A 25,945-nucleotide genomic window follows, 5' to 3' on the forward strand; every position below is an offset into this window, starting at 1 on the left:
ATAGGACATTAACGCCCCGTTTACACTAATAGAATGAAAACAATCCACGTACACATTGTCGTTTCACTTAGCGTTTCTGAACAACTCTCCGTCCACACTATACGACTGAAAACGCACATCACGTGACCACACTAACACTCTGGCATGCGATGCAGCGTATGTGGACGTCTGAGCTCCAGGTAGTCATCTACCCAGATGAGAGCTGTGCACGTCAGACTGTTCATCAATGATCTCCCACTGGATCTAATCTCACGGTATATTTAATTCATCTTGTTGTCTATATCTAAAAAAATATTCTCCGACATTAGTCTTTTGAATCTATTACTTGTTCTCACGTAACGTGTTTTGGCTGAGCGGAAAGATAAGTTAATATATTAATTAATGTAACCACATACAGTACACTGATTCTGCACATTTGTCTGATTGATTGCATTTATTTCCTATAAAGTGTAAACGTATTGTACGTTATACTTTAATAATGGCCATTATTAAAACTGATATTCAGCAAAAGAGAGGGCATGCTTCGCATTTTCGATGAATATGAAAGGAGACTATTATGTTGTAGGCTCCATTTTGCTGTAAATATGCATACAGTGAAGATGTCGGTCATGTAAATATGTAGCTACACAACGCCTCAACATTTTGGTGTCTGTTAAGTTGTTAATATCAAAATAAAAATAAGCAGTTCCTTAAATCATGTGTTCATTTTATTGCGAAGAAAGTGAAATAACGTAGCCAGGGTGATGCAAATAAGTTTATAAAGTACACTGTTCCCTTTGAAGATTTACCTGATGTGTCCTCTGGAGTTTGTTTTCCATATCAAACTTGCGAAGTCTGAACATACAAGGAGAGGATGCAAGACTGAACTTTGTGTGGGCTACTTAATATTGAGGAAAAAGCCCCAATTAGATGAATGTTTCAGATCCTCTGTTTTCAGATGTCTCCATTTTCCCCCATCCACACTAACATGGAGCAGCAGCGTTTCCAACTAAAATGGCCCCTTCAGTGTTTTCAAAAAGCTTAATTTTCGGCAAACGAAAACTCCTGCGTAGTGTGGACTGATGGGGTAACCGTAGCAAAATATGCATTTTCAAAGTAAACTTTATTAGTGTAAATGGGGTTTCAAACTGAAACTGCCTCTTGGCCATTTTCAAAAAGCTCAGTTTTCAGCGCTCGAAAACTCTGACGTAGTGTGGACGGATGGCATAACCATTGCAAAACTTAAACTGGGCCTAAGAAGTGCTTTGCCATAGAAAAATGTGTGTAAAGGTTGTATAAAATTCCAGAACTTTGTTTTCCTTACCACTTTGTTTAACTTGTCAAAATAATCTATATTTATTATTATATTTTGAATCTGTGTAATTGAATCTGCGGCAAAGTTGATAGGGTTTCTTGAACTTGACTTGCATTAAACCCATGACAGTCCTCCGAGAATGAACTTTTAAAATCTTATATTGTCCAGAAAAGAAATAATAATAATAACTGCAGTCTTCTGAGAGCTATCCAACTTAAAATACATTTAAAAATGGGTGTTTCCCTTCCTCCTGACAGAGGCATTCATGAATAGGAAGACATCCTTTCCAGAGAGACATTATCTTGTTTAGGGAGCCAATATACCCAGTTGGGTGGATGCAGTTTTGAGTTTAGCTTTATTGTGTTAAAATCTGACTAAACTTTTCCCAGCCTTTGTGTTGTGCGATATCATTGCTTTTCTTTCTTGGCTGAATATCTCTGGACGTCAAATCAGATTTGTCATGGCACAAGTTCTGTTCCATTCTCAACTGTTTCATTTGGATTTCTCAGCTGTTCTGATTCAGTACGGCCTCTCGCATTATTTAGCAAATGGTTTTATTCTCCGAAGTGTCATGGGATTGCAACATGAGTGATGCAAGATAAGGAAGTCTTATAATACTTTCTGGAAACAACAACAGCATGATCACACCAGAGCATCACAGTTTTCTTTCCCCAAGGATTCCTTAAGGATATTATTGTGACTTTTGCGGATATTCCAGTCCGTCTTCTCATTTCCCGCGGTGTTCTTTCTACTATTTAGCCAAAGAGTCTGCAGGACACTCTATTGTTATTTAACAGTCCCTTCTTTCAGCAGATGCAGCATGCTTGCTTATGTGCGTGTCTTCCTGTTTTCATGTTGTTGAGGTCACCGCTTTGTCTCAAAGCACCCTGGAATAGAGGAACAGAGCTGAAAAACACAGACACCTTTTAGGCTAAAGTGGAAATGATACATGCTTGTGATGGAGAAGTGGTAAATTATTCCTTTTCCCTGATATAGGTTATTAAGTCAAAGTCATTTAGGAGTGTTAGATGTAATTTGAATATAAAATCAGTCAGTTTGTCAGTACTGGCAAAATGTTTCTCTGGCATAATTCTGGGCCATTAAACTACATTAGCATCCCTTTGGGATTCATTCGGCCTTATTTAGTTCCCCGTCACCCGGTATATCCTAATTGACCAATTACATATCATCTGTTCTCCAGCTTTCCTAATGAAAATAGAAAATGAAAACAATAATTTGAGAATGTTGACCATTGTTTATTAAAAAAAGCAGTCTATCCAACACAAGCTCCATGTTGTGCATTGTTTCATCCGTTTTCCAGACAAGAGCTTTAAAAAAACGACCCTTTTCTGCCAAAATTTCAATTCAGAGCTGTCAGCACTATCTGACATCCATTTAGTTTGTCCATTTCACTGCTTGCTCTCACAGCACTCTCAGAAAGGTTGAAGATAGTTCCAGTAAGCATCTGTCTACACCCTATTAGCTTCCCTATTGACAGGCTATGCTTCAGTTACTCATTAGGGAGACACTGTCTGTCTTTTAAGCCTGTGCTGTTGAGTGTGGGCCTCAAATGGTTCTTTAAGTTGATCTTATACTTTTAGAAATAAAGGTATGAAAGCTGTCACTTGGTACCTTAAAAGATACTGGATACATTTGTATGCAAAAGGTCTATAGTGGGTGGCATGGCAGCTCAGTGGTTAGCACTGTTGCCCCACTGCAGTAGGGTCACTGGTTCGAGTCCTGGCTGAGCCAGTTGGCATTTCTGTGTGGAGTTTGCATCTTCTCCCCGTGTTGGTGTGGGTTTCTTCTGGGTGCTCCGGTTTGCCCAACAGTATAAAGACATGCTCTAAAGGTGAATTGGATGAACTAAATTGGCCATAGTGTGTGACTGTGAGAGTGTATGGGTGTTTCCCAGTACTGGGTTGCAGCTTTAAGGGCATCCGCTGCATAAAACATATGCCGGAATAGTCAGCAGTTACTAATATGGCAGTTACTAACTTACTAGTTAGGTAATAATATGTACCTTTAAGGAATTATTATGGACCATTTGGGTAGGTCAGGCATGTCCTAACTCGGTCCTGGAGGGCTGGTGTCCTGCAAAGTTTAGTTCCAACCCCAATCAGACACACCTAGGTTAGTTAATCAAGCTCTTACTAGGCTATCTAGAAACCTCCTTGCAGGTGTGTTGGGGCAAGTTGGAGCTAAAATCTCCAGGACACCGGCCCTCCAGGACCGAGTTTGGACACCCCAGGGGTAGGTACAGCCCCAGTGATAGTTGTTGTACCTTTATTTTTGAGAGTATATGGTTAGATGTTTGACTATCTGCAACAATGACTCAACGTTCTACAGATTGTTTCAATTACCAAACCTTTTCCTTCTGATATCTTGTTCTCACCTCTTTGGAAGACTCTGGTCCAAGTTTCTGGAGCAGGTCCAGAGGATATGGTCATTAGAGTTAGCATGCATGACTTACTACTTTTCATGTGATCTGATCTAACTGACCCTTTGTGCGAGGTCATCCTCAATGCTAGAGTTGTCTTTTCAATAGATTCTTGTTATGTTTTAGTATTGAGGGTTTAATTGTACCACCTATACATGGAACGTAATGTGTATTTATATAGCGCATGTATTGTTTATGGCCATACACCCAAAGCGCTTCACAATCATGTGGGGGGACTCTTCACACCACCACCAGTATGCAGCATCCACTTGGATGATGCAACGGCAGCCACAGGACAACAGCACCAGTGCTGAGCACACCAGCTATTGGGGGAGTGGAGAGACAGTGATAGAGGCAATTCAGTGGATGGGGATGATTGGGAGGCTAGTATTGACACCCAGTTGCCCTTTAAAATTAGGTGTGACTATACACCACCGCAAACATTTGACAAGTACTTTATTTTACTCTATTTTGACGGTCCATGCGGTCCATGTCCATGTCAGAATCCATATTTGCTAATTTAAGGACGGGAAAATACGCTTTGCACCATGGCGCATGGTCTAAAAGGGTTGAGTTTATTTTCTTAATGAGTTATAGGTGTGTTTTGAGAATAAACCAATCAGAGTCTCATCTCCCATTCCCTTTAAGAGCCAGCTGCATCGCACCATAAGCGTATTTTGCTATTTACAGGACGTAAAGTGGAAGTGGAAAAACTGAGCATTTCACAAGCAATCAGTTAACATTTTTTTTAACTGTTTAACAGTTTAAGCAGTTAAACAGAGCATCTACCGTGCAAGAATGAGAGATAATCAATCTACTTTCACCTTCGCTTTTGGATAGGGAAACCTTTACGCACAGACATCAATTAGCCTATAAATAATTAATTTCGTTTGTTGAGCGCAAATATTTATTTCAAAACTATTTCTAAATTCAGTTCTAATTTCCAGCAAACGAATAAATGAACAACAATAACGAAGTGTGTTCAAAAACCTGAGTTATATCCTAAAACACATGCTGTGCCCCATATGGTCTAAAACCTGAAAGGTGGGCAAATCTAAGCTTGTTTTAATGAAAAAATATAAATATGGATATAATAAATAATATTGCTAAAATTAATAATATAATACATTATAGTATTTTAAACGCTAATTATAGCAAATTATATTATAGTTCCCAGAACGCCTTCCTTTTTAGACCAGAATGCCTATGGGCGCACATATGAGCGCAAATGCATTTGCTATTTAAAGAGCATGGCGCAACGCCTCAAATTGTTATGAATGAACTGAAAAAGCCTCCCGAGATAAAGAAGGCAAAAAACAGTGGTTTTTCTTATTTATGTAGGCTAGATAGAAAATAATATGTTTTGTAATATTTTAATCCTTTATATTTATATCCTATATATATTCTTATTTTATCCTATATATAGGCCTATCCTTAATATTTAAATTTTTTCATACGTAAAGATATTTGCGTATTGCTCTACATCTTGTGTGTAGGCTATTAAGCAGTGTGTAAGCGAGGCGCAACTGCGCTGGAGTTTAGACCGGGTTTGTTTTGGTCTAATGAAAAATCTATTATAGTTTCTCAAAATATTATAGTATTTTAAACGCTAATTATAGCAAATTATATTATAGTTCCCAGAACGCCTTCCTTTTTAGACCAGAATGCCTATGGGCGCACATATGAGCGCAAATGCATTTGCTATTTAAAGAGCATGGCGCAACGCCTCAAAACGACTCTTGCGCCAAGCTGAAACTAGCAAACAAGTATTGCGCCGCGCCTTGAGCCACATTGCGCCGGGTGTATGATAGGGCCCTACGTGAGTTTAATGATTCCTATTAGAATGCAGCACACTTTGTAACCATTCTTTTATTGTGTTCTCTTTTGAGCTAAATATACAGTAGACCCCCCCCCCCCATTCCTTTAGAAGCTCCCATTTTCTCAGTATTTGTCTTTGCAGTATATTATTGTACCATGCCAACTAAGCTACTGTTGTGTGTCTGTTTGTCGGCCTGATGCCACTTTTTTTCTTTCAAAGCATTTACCATTAGAATTCTCCCAGTGTCTCTGCTTTTCTATGGTCGGTCTTGAATCAACTTGCATAGTCCTGAATAGGCAGAAAAAGGAATGACTGAATTGCTGGTAGCAACTGCTTTCAACTCTTTCTCCTAGCGCCCCGTCACTAGTAGATGAGGGTGTAAAGAGGGGGAGGCAGGTGTACTGCGGTTCCCCTTCCGCATTTAACCAGCTAGCCTTGATTCATTAGCTTTCCTCCTGGGAACGTACGATGGTGTGTGTGGGGGGTGAAATTTGCATCCTTAATTTCCCTCATTCCCTCGTCCCGGCTGCAGCTGGGTCCTCTGGGCCTGGGCCGATTTGGAAAACAGGATGTCTGATGGTCTTGGACCTTTCCGTCAACCTTACCCCTGTAGTGGGGAGTCTTTAATTACCATAAACGAGAGCTGTGCTTAACAACCGCGTGGAATCGATTAGATGCAGCAGAGGGATTGGGGTGGAGAACCCCCCGCCTCTTGCTGGCTGATGGCTTTTGTTTCAGGGTGTAGTATGTTATACATCCCTGTTCTGGAGCGCACATTTGCTACAAGAAAAGGGAACCAGCTAAGCTTTTGAGTAGCGCTTAATAATTATTTAATGCTGTTCAGTCTGCCCTGTATGTCATGTGACTAAAGATCAGAGGTAATTGCAGCCGGTTGCATGACTGAACATGAACAAAGACTTTTTTTTCACTGGCACAGGCAGAATATTCTTAAATTCCCCTATGTGAAGACATGATCATCTCTGGGTTGGTTAAGTCATTTAATCTACATGGAGATGAACTTGTGGCTTTAGAAACATTTGTTCCTGTCATTATTATTTACTCATTTTATTCTTTAATGTTACAACGATGTTCCCTTGCCCTTAATGTGAAAATGAAAATCGTCCTTCTAATTAACACAATTCAGTGACAACTTTATGAAACCCTGGAAAAAGCTACCAACCCCCCAGTGTTTTTCTGTTGCTAGTTTGGGTTGTCCTGCTGGCACATTCATTGGCGTTGAATGTAGAAAGGAATGGATTTAAATCATTCACAAATGAAATGAGCTGTCCTGGAGTGGTCGATCCGAGTGTGTCTAATATGATTTTAACTACTACTGCTCAGTGAATGAATGTGACTCTTGGGCATTTCAGATGGAGTGCCAATCTTTAAAGCACCGATTTAGCCAAGATCGAGAAAGCCATGCCCAAGCATGTGTGCCATCTAGTGTAGGATAGCAGACATGGTACCAAGGCATGAAGCTGAACTGTTCTGCCTTTTTTTCTTGTTTATTCTTATTCAGTGATCGTACGAGACATATTTGCTTTATGAAGAGTTTCTTAATAATATGTGAGCTTGTACAAAACTGGGTAGGATGCTAGAGCGTTTTGGACAATTGCCAAGGCATTGCTTTGCAGTTCCTAAGGTATTCTAGGTGGTTGTTAGCGTTTTGCAAAGGTGTTTTGAGTGACTGCCAAGTGGCTGTTTGTGTGTTCAGGGTGGTTGCCAGAACATTGCTGTGTAGTTTTTGGGGTGTTCTAGCAGTTGCTACACTCTCAGAAATAAAGGTACGTGAGCTGTCACTGGGGTGGTACATTTTCAAAATGTACACATTTTTACTTGTAGGGTCCATATTGGTACCCCAAAAGTATATATTAGTACCTACAAATTTTAAGAGGAACACTTTTGTACTTTTTAGGTACTAATATGAACTCTTGAGGTATTAATATGGACCTTTTAGGTACAAATTTGTATCTTTTGAAAAGGTACCACCCCAGTGACAATTCGCATACCTTTATTTCTGACAGTGTAGTATGCAGCTTTATGGCTGTTAAGAGTGTTCTGGATTATTGTCAGGCCTTACTTTGGAGTTCAGAATAGGTGTAAGGTGTTGCTGAGGTGTTCTGATGGTTCTTGGGTTTGATCATTGTTATCAGGGTGGTTGTCTGGACACTGCTATGATGTGGCAGTGGTGTTCTGATATTTGCTATGAGGTTGTTGCATTCTAGGTGATATCCAAGACCAATGTTTATGTCTAGGATTGTTTCAATGCGGTGGTTAAGGTGTTCTGTTGGTTGTTTGTTATTGGTTAATGTGTTGACATGATATTGTTTTTTTGGTTGTTGTGGTTTCTGTAGTGTTGCTATATGGTTTAAGGGTTCTGGGTGATTTTATTTAATTCAATTCAGTTCAATTCATGTTTATATAGCGCATTTACAATATAGATTGTGTCAAAGCAGCTGAACATAGTAGTTCTAGTAAATTTAAGCTGTGTTCGTCCAGTTTTTAGAATTGTGGTTTAAATTTCCCTGCTGAAAGTCCAAACACTGAATAGCAAATTAATCGGTGCACAGCTTCACAGGTAACAAAACCAAACAAGCCAGTAGCAACAGTGGTGAGGAACAAAACTTCACCAATTGACAAAAGTGAAGAGAAACCAGACTCAGTTTGAAAAAGGACCATTTCTTCTCTGGCCAAACTTCCTGTGCAGAGTTGCAATCTAGGCGCCGGAAGCTGGACTTCCATCGAGGAGGAACAGGATTTCCAGGATTTATGTTAGTTTTTCAGGGTGGTTGCTAGGGTGTTGCTAGGATGTTTTAATGGTTATTGAGTGTTTGTTGATAGTTATTAGGATGGTTGTCAGTATACTGCTATGAAGTTGCAGTAGTGTTCTAATAGTTGCTAGTGGGTTTCTAAAAGGTTTTAGCATTCTAGGTGATATCCAGTACCAATGTTGGTGTTTAGGCTTGTTTCTGTGCTGTTGTTAACGTGTTCTGTTGGTTGTTGTGCTTTGTTAATGTGTTCAGGGTGGTTGACAGGCTATTGTTTTGCAGTTGTTGTAGTTTCTAGAGTGTTGCTATATGGTTAGAGAGTTCTGGGTGATTTACACGAATGATTACATTTCTTTAGGGTTGTTGCTAGGCTGTTGCTAAGATGGTTATTGAGTGTTTGATGATTATTATCAGGATGGTTTTTATGAGTTAGGATAGTTGCTAGTGTGTTGCTATAAGGTCTTAGCATTCAAAGGTGTTATCCAAGACCAATTTTGGTGTTTAGGGCTGTTTCTATGATGTTGTTTCTGTTTCTGTTGATTGTTTGTGCTCGGTTAATGTGTTCAGTATGGTTGACATGATATTGCTTTTTGGTTGTTTTGGTTTCTGGAGCGTTGCTATATGGTTATAGGGTTCTGGTTGATTTCCAGGATTGATGTTAGTTGTCAGGGTAGTTGCTAGGTGATTGCCAAAATCAACATTGATGTTCAGGGTCGCTGCTAAGGTGTTCTGGTTGTTCGAAAGTGTTTGTTTGTGTATTCAGGCCTTTCAATATTATTCTATTTAATGCATTCTGGGTAAATGGAAGAACTGAAGTTGGTGTTTAGGGTAGTTGCTAAGGTGTTATTGTAGTTTTAAAATGTTCATGTCTTCAGGGTGATTGGAAACTGCTATGCAGTTGCTGTGGTATTCTGGTGGTTTATAGAGTATTTCTATATGTTCTGGGTTATTTGCAGGACTGGTGTTGGAGTTAAGGTCGGTTGATAGGGTGTTGCTTATTGAGTTTTTTGGTGGTTGTGTTCAGGATGCAGTTGCTTAACTTCAGGATGTAGTTGCTTAAGTGTTTTGGTGATTGCCAACCTCGTGTTACTTGAATTCTGTCCTGGGTTATTACAAAGCTAGAGTGGTCAGGACTGTGGGCACGAGGCCAATCTTGGTCTGGGTAGTATTTTTGGAGTAATCTCTGGCATATTTTATCACAGAGACAGTGTAATAACAAGCTTAACAAGCATGCGCTTTGAATTATGCTGGATTCATTCAACCTTAACACAAGCACTTTAAATGTCTGAATGAATATTTATCTGGAACCCCATCTGCTTTCCTCTGGAGATAACCTTTTTAAATCTGAACAGCTTGACCACTTTGATTGCCTCACGACTGCAGCCATCCTGTGCATTCAATAACTCAATCATCTCGGTATTGAGCTAATTCCCAAAGCCACTGAATCGATAGTTCTTATATGTCACACCTCTTAATGGTGAAATCAATGTGAAATGTTTTGGTGAGCACGAGCCACTGCGGCATTGAGTGATGCTGTCAGACTGTGCTTAGATTACAAGCATCAGGGTGATGGACACCTCATAGGTTCATGACCTCTCTATCTCTGCATAGGTCATTCCAGCACTGGCCAGCTGGACTGACCCGCAGGGGTCCGTAGGCGTGGGGGTGGAAGTGTGATGATCTTCTCTCATTCTCCTTTCGTTACACCATAGCACAACAGGACAGTTCACATGCATCCGCTTGCCAACTGGAGCAATCCAGTGTTATATTACTGAGGCCCCGTTTACACTACTGCGTTTTAGTTTTAAAACGGCGTTTTAGATCAAAAACGATCCACGTCCACACTACCGTTTCACCTAGCGTTTCTGAACATATCTCCGTCCACACTACGCCACCAAAAACGTATATCACGTCACCATTCGCTCACTCTGGGCATGCGCGTTCTAGTATAAACAGAAAGCATGTGTCTCGCTTGGCATTTGGTTATTGTTAGTCAACAAACGCCGGTTGAACATTAAACGCGATGACAAAGAAAGCAAGAGAGGTATTTTTGTGGACAGATAACGAGGTTGAGTTGTTACTAAACGTAACAAATGAATAGCAGCACAATGGCGTCTAAAACAGACAATAGTGCAAACAACGCTCACATTTCTGTGTCCATGTTGTTGTTTAAAGTACTGTCTTTCGTTAGCGTTAAAGCCATGTGTTATAGTCATGTGATAGGGGCTTGATGAATAAGGGAAGGATACGCAATGACACAAAAGCCCCGATCAGGTAGCGAATCTCAGCAGTCCCGCCTCCGTTTTCAGATGTCTCCGTTTTTGCCCATCCACACTGAGACAGAGCAGCAGCGTTTCAGAATGAAAACGGCCTCTCTGGTGTTTCCAAAACGCTTCATTTTCGGCGCTCGAGAACTCCGGCATAGTGTGGATGGATGGCGTAACCGTAGCAAAAACGAAAACGCATTAGTGTAAACAGGGCCTGAGAGTAAACTCAGTGGCTCAATGGTTACAAATGTTATTTTGGATGTAGAAGTGTGCAAAATTCTTTAAAACATTTGGTGACATACATAAATCTAGTGATGAATGGGAGCAGATTCACTGTACATGTGCTCAATGTAAAAGCTCCACTGACTCCAACATGCTCTTCGAAATATAACCATTTTCCAGTAATTGCCCTCTCATGGCTTAATGCTGTGTGCTATCATGGAGAGTTAATGGTCCTTTCAGCCACAGACTGTTGCAGACAACATCACTGTCATGTTGTCAATGGAGGGTGATGGTCAGCCTGCTTAAAATTCAACTCGTCTTTGCTTTTATGGCATTGAAATTGTTAAATGAATGCTAATGTGTGTTATACCCAAAGCAATGACAAAATGAAATGAACAATTCAAAGCGGTCAGTGTTTAGCCAAACACATAGCCTTGCCCCAAACTTGCACTATAGGGTAAATATGTGTACACACACTTTTTCTAGCAGGTATCTAGATGTATTTGTCTAATACATTCTTCCCATATTGATTGTTTTGTTTGTTTGTTTGTTTGATAAAGTGTTCTAGACTACGAACCAATATTCATTCATTCATATTCTTTTCAGCTTAGTACCTTCATTATTAACCAGGGGTTGCCACAGCGGATTGAACTGCCAACTTATCCAGCATTTGTTTTACACAGCAGATGCACTTCCAGCTGCAACCCATCACTGGGAAACACCCATACACACTTATTCACACACACTCAACACTGACAATTTAGCTTACCCAATTCACCCAATTTACCGCATGTCCTTGGATTTGTGGGGGAAACCGACACGTACACGGGGAGCGCATGCAAACTCCACACAGAAATGCCAACTAACCAGTCAATTGAAAACCAATTGAGAAATAATAAATTAATATTTACACCTTGTTGGTTGTAAAATATTATTTTTTGTCACAAAATATGTGTTTGGAAGTATTACAGTATAAATGCTGGGTTGTTTTAAAGGGTTAATTCAAGCAAAAATGGAAATTGTGTTATTAATTGCTCTCCCTCTTGTCGTTCCAGACCCCAGAGACCTTTGTTCATCTTTAAAACACAGATAAAGATATTTTAGATGAAATCTGAGAGCTCTCTCACCCCCATAGACAGCAAGGCGCCTTGCTTAAACATTGCTTAATACAAACAGGGTGTGTAAATATCGTTACAAATGAAAAAGAATTAAAGGATTAAAATATTACAAAACGTATTATTTTCTAGCCTACATAAATAACCATAATAACCACACTTTCATGCCTTCTTCATCTCCAGTGGCTTTTTTAGTTTATTCATGATAATTTTCTTTTATAATGTTATTATTAGTAGCAGTATTATTTATTATATGCACATTTATATTTGTTTTATGAAAAACAAGCTTTGATTTGCCCACCTGTCAGGTTTTAGTCCATATGAGGCACAGCATGTGCATTTGGATATAACTCAGTTTTTTGACCACACTTCGTTATTATTGTCCATTTATTCCTTTGCTGGAAATTAGAACTGAATTTAAAAACAGTTTTGAAACAAATCTTTGCGCTTAATAATCAAAATTAATTATGTATAGGCTAATGGATGTCTGTGCGTACAGCACGTTTCCCTATCCACGAGAGTGTAATTAAATAATGAGGAGGCTCATCTCTCATTCTCGCACTGTAGATGCTCTGTTTAACTGTTTTCTCGCTAGTGAAGGGTTTAGTTTTTCCACTTACAAAATCCACCATGTAAATAGCAGATGCGCTATGGTGCGACAAAACTGACTCCTAAAGGGAATGGGATAGGAGACTCTGATTGGTTTATTCTTAAAACACACCAGAACTCATTAAGAGAATAAGCTCAACCCTGTTAGATCATGCGCCATGGCACAAAGCGAATTTTTCCGTCCTTAATACAGCAAAAGTGGATTCCAACACGCCGTTAATGCTTTTTTTCGTGCCCTGTGCTTTGGTCTTTGCGCATGGATCGTCAAAATAGAGGAGCCCATATGTTTTCAATATGTGGTTGAGTTAAAATGTTTTTATACAATTCATCTTTATTTCTATAGCGGGTTTACAGTAGATTGTCTCAAAGCCACTTAATATAGAAGTTCTAGTAAATTAAAACTGCGTCATTTTAGTTTTCAGAGTTTTCAGAGTTGAAGTTCAGTGCAGCTTCAAACTACAGGTATTTTTTTTAGCGTGCATAAAACTGAAATAACGACTTTATTTAACAGTTTCTTCTCCTGAGTGTCAGTATATTGCTCATGTTCATGAGCAGACACATCCAAAGTAAAACATCACAGGCTTGACCAAGCACAAAATGTGAATGTGCGCCCTTTACTGAAACTGAGAAGAAGAAACAGCTGAAGTTGTTATTTTTGTTTATTGTGTGCACAAAAGTATTCTTGTAACTTAATGACATTCTGATTAAACCGTTAAAGATACTAAGACTGTTTTGGGAATGTTTTTTGGTACCATTTTGGAGCTTTCAGATTTAATCTTAAATAACTTAACCTGTGTTCTGAGGACGAACGAAGATCTTAGGGATTTGAACCACGAGTGTGTATTTAATATCATCTTTTAAATTTTTGGAGTAAATTAACATTTTAATTCAATGTTCAATTAAATATGGACAACCATTATGTTAGAAATGTCATTTAAGTTGAAAAAATAAAAATAAAAATAAATAAATATATATATATATATATTATATGTATATATATATATATATATATATATATATATATATATATGTCGGGTATGTCCATATTTGACCCCACATTAGGTTTAAACAACCCTACATTTTTTAGACTGTAGGGAAACTAATCAATCATGGCCTTTTAAGATTATCATGGAAGTGGGCGGAGCAATATATCAGTACATATTTTGACAAATAAATCTTATTGCAGTTTGCTCATTCTGTAAATCTTCATGGTTAGTGTAATTGTCTCCATGAATTCTGCAAATAAGCACAATCAGTTTAATTTACATGAACAGATAAGTATAGCGAAAGCATTCTTTATCAATTTATTAATCAGCTGTATGATCCCGAACTTTCGAATGGTGCTGTACTACAAGCTGTAAATCAAACTATCAGCCTATAGCTTTCAGAGCAGCCCATTTGAACCACTCTGTGGGCCTCATTGTATTTCATGAGTCTAATTGTATGAGATTATGCCTGAATGAAGAGACACTCCACAGGGGGCCGCATGAGGGGTTCTCCATTTTCATCACAAAGCCGTGGGCCACCTCCATCCACTAGGCACAATCATCTTTCTGTGGTGGAGATTAGAGTGAATTAAGACTAAGACTTTGAGTAATGCCAGTCTGGATGTCATCGCAGAGGGTTTGGCATGGCGTCCCGCTGTGCCGACTGGTCAAGCTTCAGGATTAGCACACCCCAGGGGAAACATACAAGATGGTGTGACTGATGAGGTTTAGGACGAGATGTGGTCCAATTAGTGATGAATTAGTGAGGTAACGTTTCATCAAAACATTGAAAATTAAATTAAAGTATTCGTTTATGCAAATAACTATTGGATAATTGATGATATAGAGTGTTCACCGGTTGCATTTAAGTTGTTGGAAGTGAATCACTTCTTTTTCTCATTTTACCAGTGCAAATTCTAGCATTGTTTATGGTTGTGCTTAAGTTTGTCCACATGTTTACCGGTAGCCATGAGTCCATCTTAATATGAAGTGAATGTTTTCAATAGTTGCAAAAAATAAAAAATAAAATAAAAATCTCAAATGTGAATTATCTGTGTTTCTATAAAGTTGGTGAAGTGGCTAATTGTAGTATTTAGAACCTAGTAACCAACAGTAAACAAGGCAGGCATAATGGATACTGATTGGTCACATGGGAGTAATGTTTGCTATATCAGACTCTATTAGATACAGTATCAGAAACTACCTCAACTTCTGTAAATTATTAAAATATTTTATATATATATATATATACAGTTGAAGTCAGAATTATTAGCCCCCTTAGATTTTTTTTTTTCTCTTTTTTAAATATTTTCCAAAAGATATTTAACAGAGCAAGGACATTTTCACAGTATGTCTGATAATATTTTTTCTTCTGGAGAAAGTCTTGTTTGTTTTATTTCGGCTAGAATAAAAGCAGTTTTGAATTTTTTCATGTACCATTTTAGGGACAAAATTATTAGCCCCTTTAAGCTATATTTTTTTCGATAATCTACAGAACAATTCATTGTTATACAATAACTTGCCTAATTCCCCTAACCTGCCTAGTTAACTTAATTAACCTAGTTAAGCCTTTAAATGTCACTTTAGGCTGTATAGAAGTGTCTTAAAAAATATCTAGTAAAATATTATATACAGTCATAATGGTAAATATAAAATAAATCAGTTATTAGAACTGAGTTATTAAAATTATTATGTTTAGAAATGTGTATATATAAGGGGTGTAACGGTTTACAAAAATCATGGTTCGGTTCGATACGACACAGTGGTGTCACAGATCGGTATGTTTTCGATACAGCAAAAAAAAAAAAAAAAAACAGAGGATTTCTCTGATTTATAATTCTCACGGGTGGTGTCTGATATTGCAAAGATGATATTGACAAATAACTTATTATTTGCATAAGTCATCTTAATACCAGTAACGGTCTTTTCATGAGCTGCAATATTAGTCTCATCTCAGTGATTGCATGCTCTTTAGCGATGGTGAACGCGGTATCAGTCGTACGATTGACAGCATCATGATGATTAAATAAAGGATTAAATAACGTTTGAACATCTTGTGCTTAATGTGTAGATTCAGTGGCAAACACTGTTACCTGAAAACTCCGTCCCACCGGCTTCACAGTGAATGCTTTAGTCATTTTCATAGCAAACTTTAAACACTGGAAGTCTTTTATCCACTCTTCGAAATATGTAAATGCTGGATTGACATTCATTACATGATCACTAATCAGATGTGCCATTGTTTTTGTAACTTTAGGTGGTTTCCAAAAAAAAAAAATCCCTTCAGTTTCCCCCCTTCCTCAGCTTTTTGGTACAGTCCAGCTAGCTTTTAGGTTCAGTCCCCATGTGCACCGAACCCAACGTGCAACCATCTTCATACCCGCTCCCGGCTCTTCAGTTTACTCCACGCAACACCCACGCTCCACCACCGCCACCCCACCCCCTTCACTTTGCGCGCACCCCCAAAGAAACTCTCCCGGATTTTATGATCCCAATGTTGGCAGGTATGGTGAGCAGTAATACACCAGTCTCAGTCTGTGTGTATTTGCAGCTAAACTGATGAACTGATAAACGGAGGGGGAACTCTTTATAAACTGTGCTGTGTGGTTTTATGATCTAACGCTGTTTAACCGCTGTGTTTTTAGTAGGGAAGGCTGATTAAACCAAATACAGCACTTTTACTGTCAGCAGTTTTAAAACATGTCAAGAGTTAAGACGTATAATGCATTTCACCCCAGTTTTACAGCTCGAATGTCAAATAAATCTGTATAAGCACATTTGCCTAAATAAAGAAAGCAATTAAACTGAAAGGAGACCTTTTACAAATACTAATGTCCTGTTTAAGTGAGCTTGCTAGTACAGTAGCTCAAAGTGCTTTTGGCATCTTGGTGGAAATGTAATGTTTAATTCATTCGACTCCTGCCCGCTTGCTGAATCGTCATATTCCACTGCCGCGTTGTGAAAGAAAGCTGTTTGTGTTTCTCCTGAAAGCTGAGATGACTGTACGTGTGCGAGTGGCTCGATATCATGCATCTACTGTAGATATATGCTGATGTTTTCATTGGCTCGTCTCCACCAAGCGTTAAATCTTAATGCACATGGGTGTGTTTGTGTGTGTTTGGCCACATCGCTGCTAAATGCCTGCATTAAGCATCCGCTCATCCTCTGCTCTTTCCTGCAGATCCCGAGTCCCAGAGGAAACGCACTGTTCAAAATGTCCTCGACCTCCGGCAGAACCTGGAAGAGACCATGTCCAGCTTACGGGGGTCCCAGCTTAGCCACAGGTATGGAAGTCACACTTTTAGTGCTTGAATAGGCCACAGAGTCTGTGCTGTGTCAGGATTATGACATGTGCATTTGTTTGTTTTAATGTGTGTTTATTTGTTTATTTATTAGCTTTTGTTTTGTTGCTTTGCTTTTGCTGTTTGTTTTGATGCTTTTTAATCTTTCATTCAACTTTGTGTTTGATTTTTTTAGCTTATTATTTTATTTGTTTTTTTGTAATCTTGTTTTTAGTTTGCTTTGTTTTATGTTGTTTTCTTTTCCTTTGCTTCAATGTTTATTTTTCTCCAGTGTTTTATGCTTTTTTGTTTTGTGTTTCTTTTCTTTAGAATTTTCTTGGGTGCTTTTTTTAAACATTTTGTTTAACTTTGTATTTTTTGCATATCGTTTTTTATTTATTTATTTTATTTTGTTTTTTATTTTGATTTATTTTGTGTGTGTGTGTTTTTGTTGTTTTCCTTTGCTTCAGTGTTTTATGTTTTTTGTTTTGAGATTCTTTTCTTTAGAATTTTCTCGGGTGCTTTTTTTATCTTTTGTTTAACTTTGTGTTTGATTTTTTGCTTACTGTTTTATTTTGTTATTTTGTTTTTATTTTGCTTTATTTTGTGTTGTTTTGTTTTGCTTGGATTCAATGTTTTTTTTTTTCTCCAGTGTTTTTATGCTTTTTGTTTTGTGTTTCTTTTCCTTAGAATTTTTTGGGTGCTTTTTTATGTTTTGTTCAACTTTTTGTTTGATTTTTTTTCTTGTTGTTTTATTTTTTATTTATTTTTTATTATTTAGCTTTATTTTGTGTTGCTTTGTTTTTCTTTGCTTCAGCGTTAATTTTTCAGTGTTTTATGTTTTTTTTGTTTCTTTTCTTTAGAATTTTCTAGGGTGTTTTTTATTTTTTGTTCAACTTTGTGTTTGATTTTTGCTTAGTGTTTTATGTTATGTATTTGTTTTCTTTTGTTATTTTGTTTTTCATTCATTAATTTATTTTCTTTTCTGCTTAGTCCCTTTATTAATCTGGGGTCGCCACAGCGGAATGAACCACCAACTTCTATAGCATATTTTTTTTTTACGCAGCGGATGCCCTTCCAGCCACAACCCATCACTGGGAAACACACAGTCATTGACACACTCATACACTACGATCAATTTTAGCATACCCAATTCACCTGTACCACATGTCTTTGGACTTGTGGGGTAAACGGAGCACCCGGAGGAAACCCACATGAACATGGGGAGAACATGCAAACTCCATATAGAAATGCCAATTGACCCAGCCAAGGCTTGAACCATCGACCCTCTTGTTGTTAGGCGAACATGCTATCCACTGCGACAATGTGTCGCCTATTTCGTTTTGGTTTGCTTTATTTTGTGTTGTTGTTTTATTCCTTTGCTTCAGTGTTTTTTTTCCAGTGTGTTATGTTTTGTGTTTCTTTTCTTTATAATTGTCTTTAGATTTTTTATTTTTATTTTGTTTTTTTGTTTTGTTTTGCTTTGCTTTTCTGTTTTTTTTTCCCTTTTATCTCTGCATTTCTTTATTATTATGCTGTTTTTGTTCTGTTTTACAGTCTTTGTTACTTTTTTGTCTTTTTTTGCTTTTCTCTGCCACCAATCCACGTTTAAGGAACAGCAAATAATAGCTTGATTTTTAGTTGATCATTTGGTATCAGAAGTGGCTTACATGAAAGGCGAAAACCTCTACATTATGCTTATTTTACCGAAATAAAATATGATCATGCCTTTTTATTTAGTTATTTAATTAAAACAGTACAGTCTAACTTTGCTTAGACAAAAGTCTTGTTACTTAACAGAAATATTGTCAAATATAGAATATAAAGTCATGGTGCTGACATGGTGCTGACCCTGACTCAAATAACTAATAAAGTCATCTGGAATGGCAAAGAAAGTGTTTTGCTAGACTCCCAGAGTTCATCAAGATTCTTTGGATTCATCTTCAATGCCTTCTCCTTCGTCTTACCCCAGACATGCTCAATAATGTTCATGTCTGATGATTGGGCTGGCCAATCCCAGAGCACCTTGACCTTCTTTGCTTTTAGGAACTTTGATGGCTGAAGTATGAGAAGGAGCGCTATCCTGCTTAAGAATTTGCCTTATCCTGGGGTTTGTATTTGTAACAGGCAGCACACATGTCTTGATACTTTGATATATGGGTCTTTTGCAGTATTTGTGATGATTGGGATGCGGACAAACAGATGATTCAATGGAAGAATCTACCTTATGCCACTTTTTCAAATGATCAACTAGAAGTCAAGTTATTATTTACAACTAGGATTGACGACAAGAATTTTGTCAGATTACATACATATACATAAATAAACTGTAATATATAAATATATTTAGACATTACAAAATTGTAAATCTGTCAGTCACTATATTGTGTATTTGATTTTTTATACAGGCAATTTTTGCTAATCTTTCTTTCTTTTTTTTTAAGAACAAAAACTTAGATTTATCAAATCTTAGTAGATACTATTATAATAATTATTACCTTATCAGAGCAGCCCAGAATTGTAATTTAATGTCCGTAAAAAAAAAAGTAAGTCGAATGTTATTTCCTTCCTTCCTAGATGCCATATACAAATGTCATTGAGAGCAAAAGTATGCATGTCCAAACATCATTAAATGCAGTCAGCAGCAGCAGCCGTGGACTCGAGAAGCAGATGTTTCTCTGTCCTTCTCACATCAGCATCTCCCTTTGTTGTTTCCTGCTGTCCAATGTCCACAAACATGCATGCAAGAACCACAGCAAAAAGGGTGGTTTAACCTCTCATCACAATATCCCCAAAAAAAAAACACGTCTACACAAGACCTCACACAGTATTAGTGTACTGCATAGCAGAGCTACTGGCAGTGTTTCTGCTAGAGTTTTGTTTAAAGAAGCAATAAGCAGCTCCATCAAACTGAGGAAGTCTGATGCAACGCTTAAGAAAGCATTAGCACTGGATGAAAGATCATCATCTTTAGCTTAACCTCGCGAAAACGGAAATGCTTGAAGTTTCTGCCAACCCAACTCTACATCATAACTTTTCAATCCAGATGGATGGGGCAACCATTACTGCATCCAAAATGGTGAAAAGCCTTGGAGTAACGATTGATGACCAACTAAACTTCTCAGACCACATTTCTAGAACTGCTCGATCTTGCAGATTCACACTCTATAACATCAGAAAGGTCCGACCCTTCCTATCTGAACATGTCACTCAACTCCTTGTTCAAGCTCTTGTTCTCTCCAGACTGGACTATTGCAACTCTCTACTAGCCGGGCTTCCAGCTAACTCTATCAAACCTCTTCAGCTGCTTCAGAATGCAGCAGCACGAGTGGTCTTTAATGAAGCTAAAAGGGCACATGTCACTCCGCTGCTCAACCGTTTGCACTGGCTGCCAGTTGCTGCTCGCATCAAATTCAAAGCTCTAATATTTGCCTACAAAGTGACCTCTGGCTTTGCTCCTTCTTATCTGCTCTCACTTCTGCAGATTTATGTGCCCTTCAGAAACTTGCGTTCTGTGAATGAACATCGCCTCGTGGTTCCATTCCAAAGAGGGAAGAAATCACTTTCCCGAACTCTCGCATTCAATCTGCCAAGTTGGTGGAATGAAATCCCTAACTGCATCAGAACGGCAGAGTCACTCGCTATTTTCAAGAAACGACTAAAAACTCAACTATTTAGTCTCCACTTCACTTCCTAATCTGCAATTGCCTCTCTGGCTGCACCACTAATGCCTAGTTCAGACTGCGTGATTTTAGCCCCGATTTTGACTCGCCGACAGGTTTTGAGAAATCGCCGACAAATGCCTGAAATCACAGGCAAATTGCTGCTCGTGCACGTGAGTGACAATCACACAGTATGAACGATTAAAGACGCAATCTGAGAGAATCGCCGATGAGTCGCCGATGCCTGTGAGATATTTGGCGTGCTAAATATCTGGAGCTGATGGCGATTCAAATCATGCCGTGTGAATTGAGTTTTGACTGAAAATAACATCAGCCATCGCCTACAACCAAGCAGCTTTCACTTGTGTGTGCGTGTGTACCTGCTGCAGGCCAGCGGGAGGCTGGGGGAGAAGTTAAAAGTGCTCTTTTTCGGTTTATTTGGACCCACGAAATGGAGGAAAAACTAGTGGAGGTTTGACAGGACTCAGGAGCAACCGTGTCTGTTTGACGTTTCATACAGAAAGAAATTATTATCAACTTAAGTTGTGGAGAAATGGCTAATTCCCTTTAAACCCAGGTGAGCAAACATGTACATGTTCTACCCCATTAAAGGCTTCCTTCTCATTATGTAGTTAATAACAAAAGATATACTACGTGTTTTTGGCTGTGAGACGTAGTTTGGACGAAGTTGTCGGCGATTCTCCCTATAGTAAAGTCATGCAATGTGAATGTCCATGTCGCCAAACCATCTTGCAGTGTAAACAAACCAGCGACGAAACGCTAGCCCAGATAGTCATGCAGTGTGAAAACATCTGTGACACGACTACTTTGAAAATCCTGCAGTCTGAACTCGGCATTACTGTACTAAAAAAAAAAAATAATAATAATTTAAAAAAAAATAAAACTTACATTACTAATGCTTTGCTTCTTACACTTTACAGACCTGAAACTTGCCTACAGCACTTATTCATTGTTGCTCTTATAGTTGTGTAAATTGCTTCCTTGTCCTCATTTGTAAGTCGCTTTGGATAAAAGCGTCTGCTAAATGACTAAATGTAAATGTATTAAGCATTAAGAACACTACAACTCCACACAGAAATGCCAATGGACCCAGCCATGGCTCGAACTAGTGACCTTCTTGCTGTCGACAGCACTACCACCGCTTCACCTACCCTACTTGTACTATATATTTTTTTGGCAAGTAATGGCATCTCTACTTGCGTACGATTTTACAGGTATCTCTCCAGCACTACACATGAGACCCATAAAACATGGTGCATCTTAGCACTTTATCTTTTATTTAGTCTGAGTGCGCCTGAATGATCTCAGCACTGCCTTCTAGTATAAAATTACTCTGCCTCAGCAGCTGTGAAGTCGTTCTATTAAACGTTTTACCGTAATTATCCTGATTTAATGCATCTTGTGCACATAAACACTAATGCCCCTGAAGAGAGAAAGTCTATAATGTGCTGAATGCAAACTCTACTGTAGACACGTCTCTGTTTTGTGTGGACTTGATGCATAACAATGGCTATACTGTCTTGATTTGTCACATTTTCATGTCATCTGATTGAAGTGTTCTCCAAAGTGCCCCGAAGAGGGATAAAAGAAACGGTAATCACTGTCATTTAGCCGTCATCATCATTCAGAACAAAAGTCAGGCAAAAATAAGCGCCTGACATTTTCAAATGATAATTCACATTCATGTCAGTGCTCTGAAAGCCATTGTCTTCTGTTCTGTGGACGTTTTTGCTCAGCACTTTTGGTCTTTCTATAAAAACGCCTGAAGAAATTTGTGATAGCTGCAAATGTTTGCTAAAGGGAGTTCAACATAAGCATAAAGCAGTTGACTTGATTTTGGTCGTTCTTTTAGATCAGGGCTGGGCAAACTTGATCCTGGAGGGCCGGTGTCCTGCACAGTTTAGCTCCAACTCTAATCTAACACACCTGCTTATAGATTTCTGGTGATCATGAAGACACTAGCTGCGTCCCAAATGGCACACTATGCACTCATGCACTATGTACTTATGCACTTACACACTCAACAGGATAGTATATGTATGTAGTGTCATCCCAAATGGCACACTAATGTTTTTTTACTAAGCGGAAATTTAAACCGTTTCCCTGATGACATTTGACATTTGTCGTCAGATCAGTGAAATAAACGACCGAATTATCAAATAATACCTGCCGTGAGTATAACCGCATTAACCATCGGGAGGCGCTATAATCACTCTTGTTGGAGAATTTTGCTTTCACCATCCAAAATAAATAAAGTTATTTAACATGTGCGCCCTATAGCTCCACCCCTTCCGCTACGTGAGCAAACCTGCAGTCGTTGAGTGCGTGAAGTGTCCATCATCACACACTTTATTTTAGCGGCTGAATGAGTGCATCATCCGGGTAATTAAAGTGCACTTATTATTTTAAGAGTTTTCAGTGTGAACACACTACTTACACTATTTATACTACAAAATGGCATAGAATAGTGCATAAGTATGCGATTGAGGACGCAGCTACGGATTAGCATGTCTTTACTGATTAGACAGTAGCGTCTTGGTAGTTTTTACAGTAGTTGAGCAGTAGAGTATCGTTTAACAACTCTAGGACAACTCTTATAATTTATACTCTTGGTACAATAAGGCGCAATACGTGTTTTGCATGATTTGTTGGTATTTTCACACCAGTGCAACCTTAATTTCCCCATTTTCCACATGTGCCACTTTGTGGCCTCATGGGTGTTTCGGTCTAAAAAGGAAGTGTGTCAGGGCACATTGTTGGCGCGTTGCTATTTTGAGGAACTGAAATAGACTGCACCACTGATCAACTGAAAACTAGTCCAAAGCATATCTGTCAACATTGGTATGTGAAAATAAGGGATATGCCCACCATAATGAGGGATTCCCCCGACCCCCTTTAAAAAATCCCCAAATTACTAAATATGCTCATTTGGAGCTGTTTCATTGTAAATAAACAGTTTAATGGTCAGTAATATATTTTATTATTATTATTATTACTTACAAAAGAAAAAATAAATAGTAAACATCAGCAGCAAATAAATTATCAAACAGTTCAGCTTATTAAAAGGAATTGCTATTATAATGAAATAGAATCAAATCTCATTAGCCATTTCTTCACTGCACAACGTCCACATTCTGATGAAAGAGCAACGAATGAATGTTTTATTTAGATTTTTTTGTTTGATTACATTAAATAGCGGAAAGTAAAGAGGCCAAATGGAGGAGGCTCATTCTTTGTTCTCGTGATATGCTCTGTTAAATTGTTTTCTCACCAGTGAAGCGTCGTTTTTTCACCTACAAAGTCCGTCATGTAAATAGCAAACACACCATAAAGCCCGATCATACACCCAGCGCAAGACAGCATTTATAAATAAATGATCAAATTCTAAAGCTCCAACATTAATAAAGATAAATATGTACTGTAGTATATGTATGCTTTATGCAAATGTATTAACTAATGGAACCCTATTTTAAAGTCATAACTAAAAATTGCCAGAATATTAGATTGCATGGTATTAGCTGACCACTGCACTTATATGTATATAAGCAAAAAAATAAATCCAAATATATTGTCTCATACATCTGTCCGACATCTGTCGACCACTGCTTATATGTATAACTTCTGGGTGGTCTTGCGTCAGCTGAGTAACTTCATTTTGGAATGCTTACGACTATTAAGGCTAAATGCAGATAATTGTCATGCCAGTAAATACATTAACATCAACTTATGAAACCATATTGTTTCCCTGTTAAGTGATGAATATAAAAGTTTTAAATATATAGGCAGTGGTAGACTAAATATGGCTGTAGAAAAAACTAATAACAGAAATAAACAGTGTTTGTTGTTTATCAGGGCGACATGATGGCTCAGTGGTCAGTGTTTAATTCAATCCAATTCATGAATTAATTCATTTTCTTTTCGGCTTAGTCCCTTTATTAATCTGGGGTCGCCACAGCGGAATGAACCGCCAACTTATTCAGCACATGTTTTACCCATCGGATGCCCTTTCAGCGGCAACCCATCTCTGGGAAATATCCGCACACACTCATTCACAATCATACACTACGGACAATTTAGCTTTACCCAATTCACCTGTACCGCATGTCTTTGTGCTGGGGGGAACCAGAGCACCCGGAGGAAACCCACACGAACGCGGAGAGAACATGCAAACTCCACACAGAATGCCAACTGATCCAGCCGAGGCTCGAACCAGCGACCTTCTTACTGTGAAGTGACAGCACTACCTACTGCGCCACTGCGTCACTTCAATCCAATTCAATTCATCTTTATTTCTATAGCGCTTTCACAATGTAGATTGTGTCAAAGCAGCTTCACATAGAAGTTTTAGTACATTTAAACTGTGTCAGTCCAGTACACATTAGCTGATGATCAAAAAAGGTTTATATCAAGCCTTGGTTATATTCTCTGTATTGAGCAATAACTTCCAGTTAGGAGTATTGAGCATTAGTTATCAAACATCACAGTTTTTGCTGATGATGGAACTGACGTTATGTCACACACAGCTTGCTCTAAACCTCAAACATTCCTTTAAATGCACAAAAAAAAACTTCATCCCACTGCCTTTTCATAGTTTGAAAGTTGAGCTCAAGGACAGCGGGAAATAATCCCCATCCATCCGCTGGTCTTAAAAGTATTAAAACCAAACCTGGACACCTGGAAACTAAATAAGAGCATTAAAATCATTTGCAGGGCAGGCGCACAGCTGAGGAGGAAATGAGTTTATCCAGATGAGGGCTTTAGTGCTGAGGGGAACCCGGCGGTTGAATCAGCAGAAGGTCAGCCAGTTCCTCCAGCTTCACCAAACCATCCGTGACCCTCTATATTAAAATCAGAGGTCATTGTGTTTGTGTGTGTTTAAGAGACTCACTTCCTGGAGTAAGCTTGAGTGGCATGTAGGGCATGTATGACGGAAATGAGACATCCTTAGACATGTTTTACTTTTCGACTCCCCATAGATGATGTCTCGGTTACCAGAAAAAACACATCCACGAGGTAAGCAGTACTGAGATGAGTCTTGTGATGCGTGCAGCGTGTGATAAGCTGACAGTAATATCCTGTATGACGAATGAGTTTGTCTGCGCTCTCAGTGGAATTCAAGAGTTCTCACATTAATTCCAGGCTAAAGTCCAAAATTAACTTTCTACCTCACCTGCTGGTGGTGGGTGCACTGAGGAAATAAGCCATGTCAGATACATTAAGTCATTTAGATTTTGGTTAATATTTAATTTTATAACACATTTCATACACAATGCTAATTCAAAGTGCAGTCACATTTCATTTTGATGGTCCGTTTGTTGAATTTAAGTTGTTTTGCAACTAATTCTCACTAGATTATAAGTAGACTGCTAGGTTGGGGTTAGGGTTGGAGTTAGGGTTAGAGTTAATGTAAGTTGACTTGTACTTGCAAAGTTTCTTATATTCAGATAATTGTCTGTTGAAG

At 38.4% G+C, this 25,945-nt stretch overlaps 1 protein-coding gene across 14 annotated transcripts in view; it reads left to right on the forward strand.

Moving 5' to 3' along the window:
* The window catches only part of nav1a (neuron navigator 1a), a 274,565-nt gene that overhangs the window by 86,263 nt on the left and 162,357 nt on the right, over positions 1-25,945 (forward strand). For all 14 annotated transcript variants that reach the window (XR_015523120.1, XR_015523118.1, XR_015523121.1 and 11 more), the window contains one exon: positions 16,702-16,804. Coding sequence is in view for 10 of the 14 variants with exons in the window: in XM_087306507.1 (XP_087162633.1) it covers positions 16,702-16,804 (103 nt within the window). In the remaining 4 variants the exon portion in view is untranslated. The remainder of the gene's footprint in view (positions 1-16,701; positions 16,805-25,945) is intronic.

This window comes from Danio rerio, chromosome 23 (genome assembly GCF_052040795.2).
Source record: "Danio rerio strain M-AB ecotype USA chromosome 23, GRCz13ab, whole genome shotgun sequence".
NCBI lineage: Eukaryota > Metazoa > Chordata > Actinopteri > Cypriniformes > Danionidae > Danio > Danio rerio.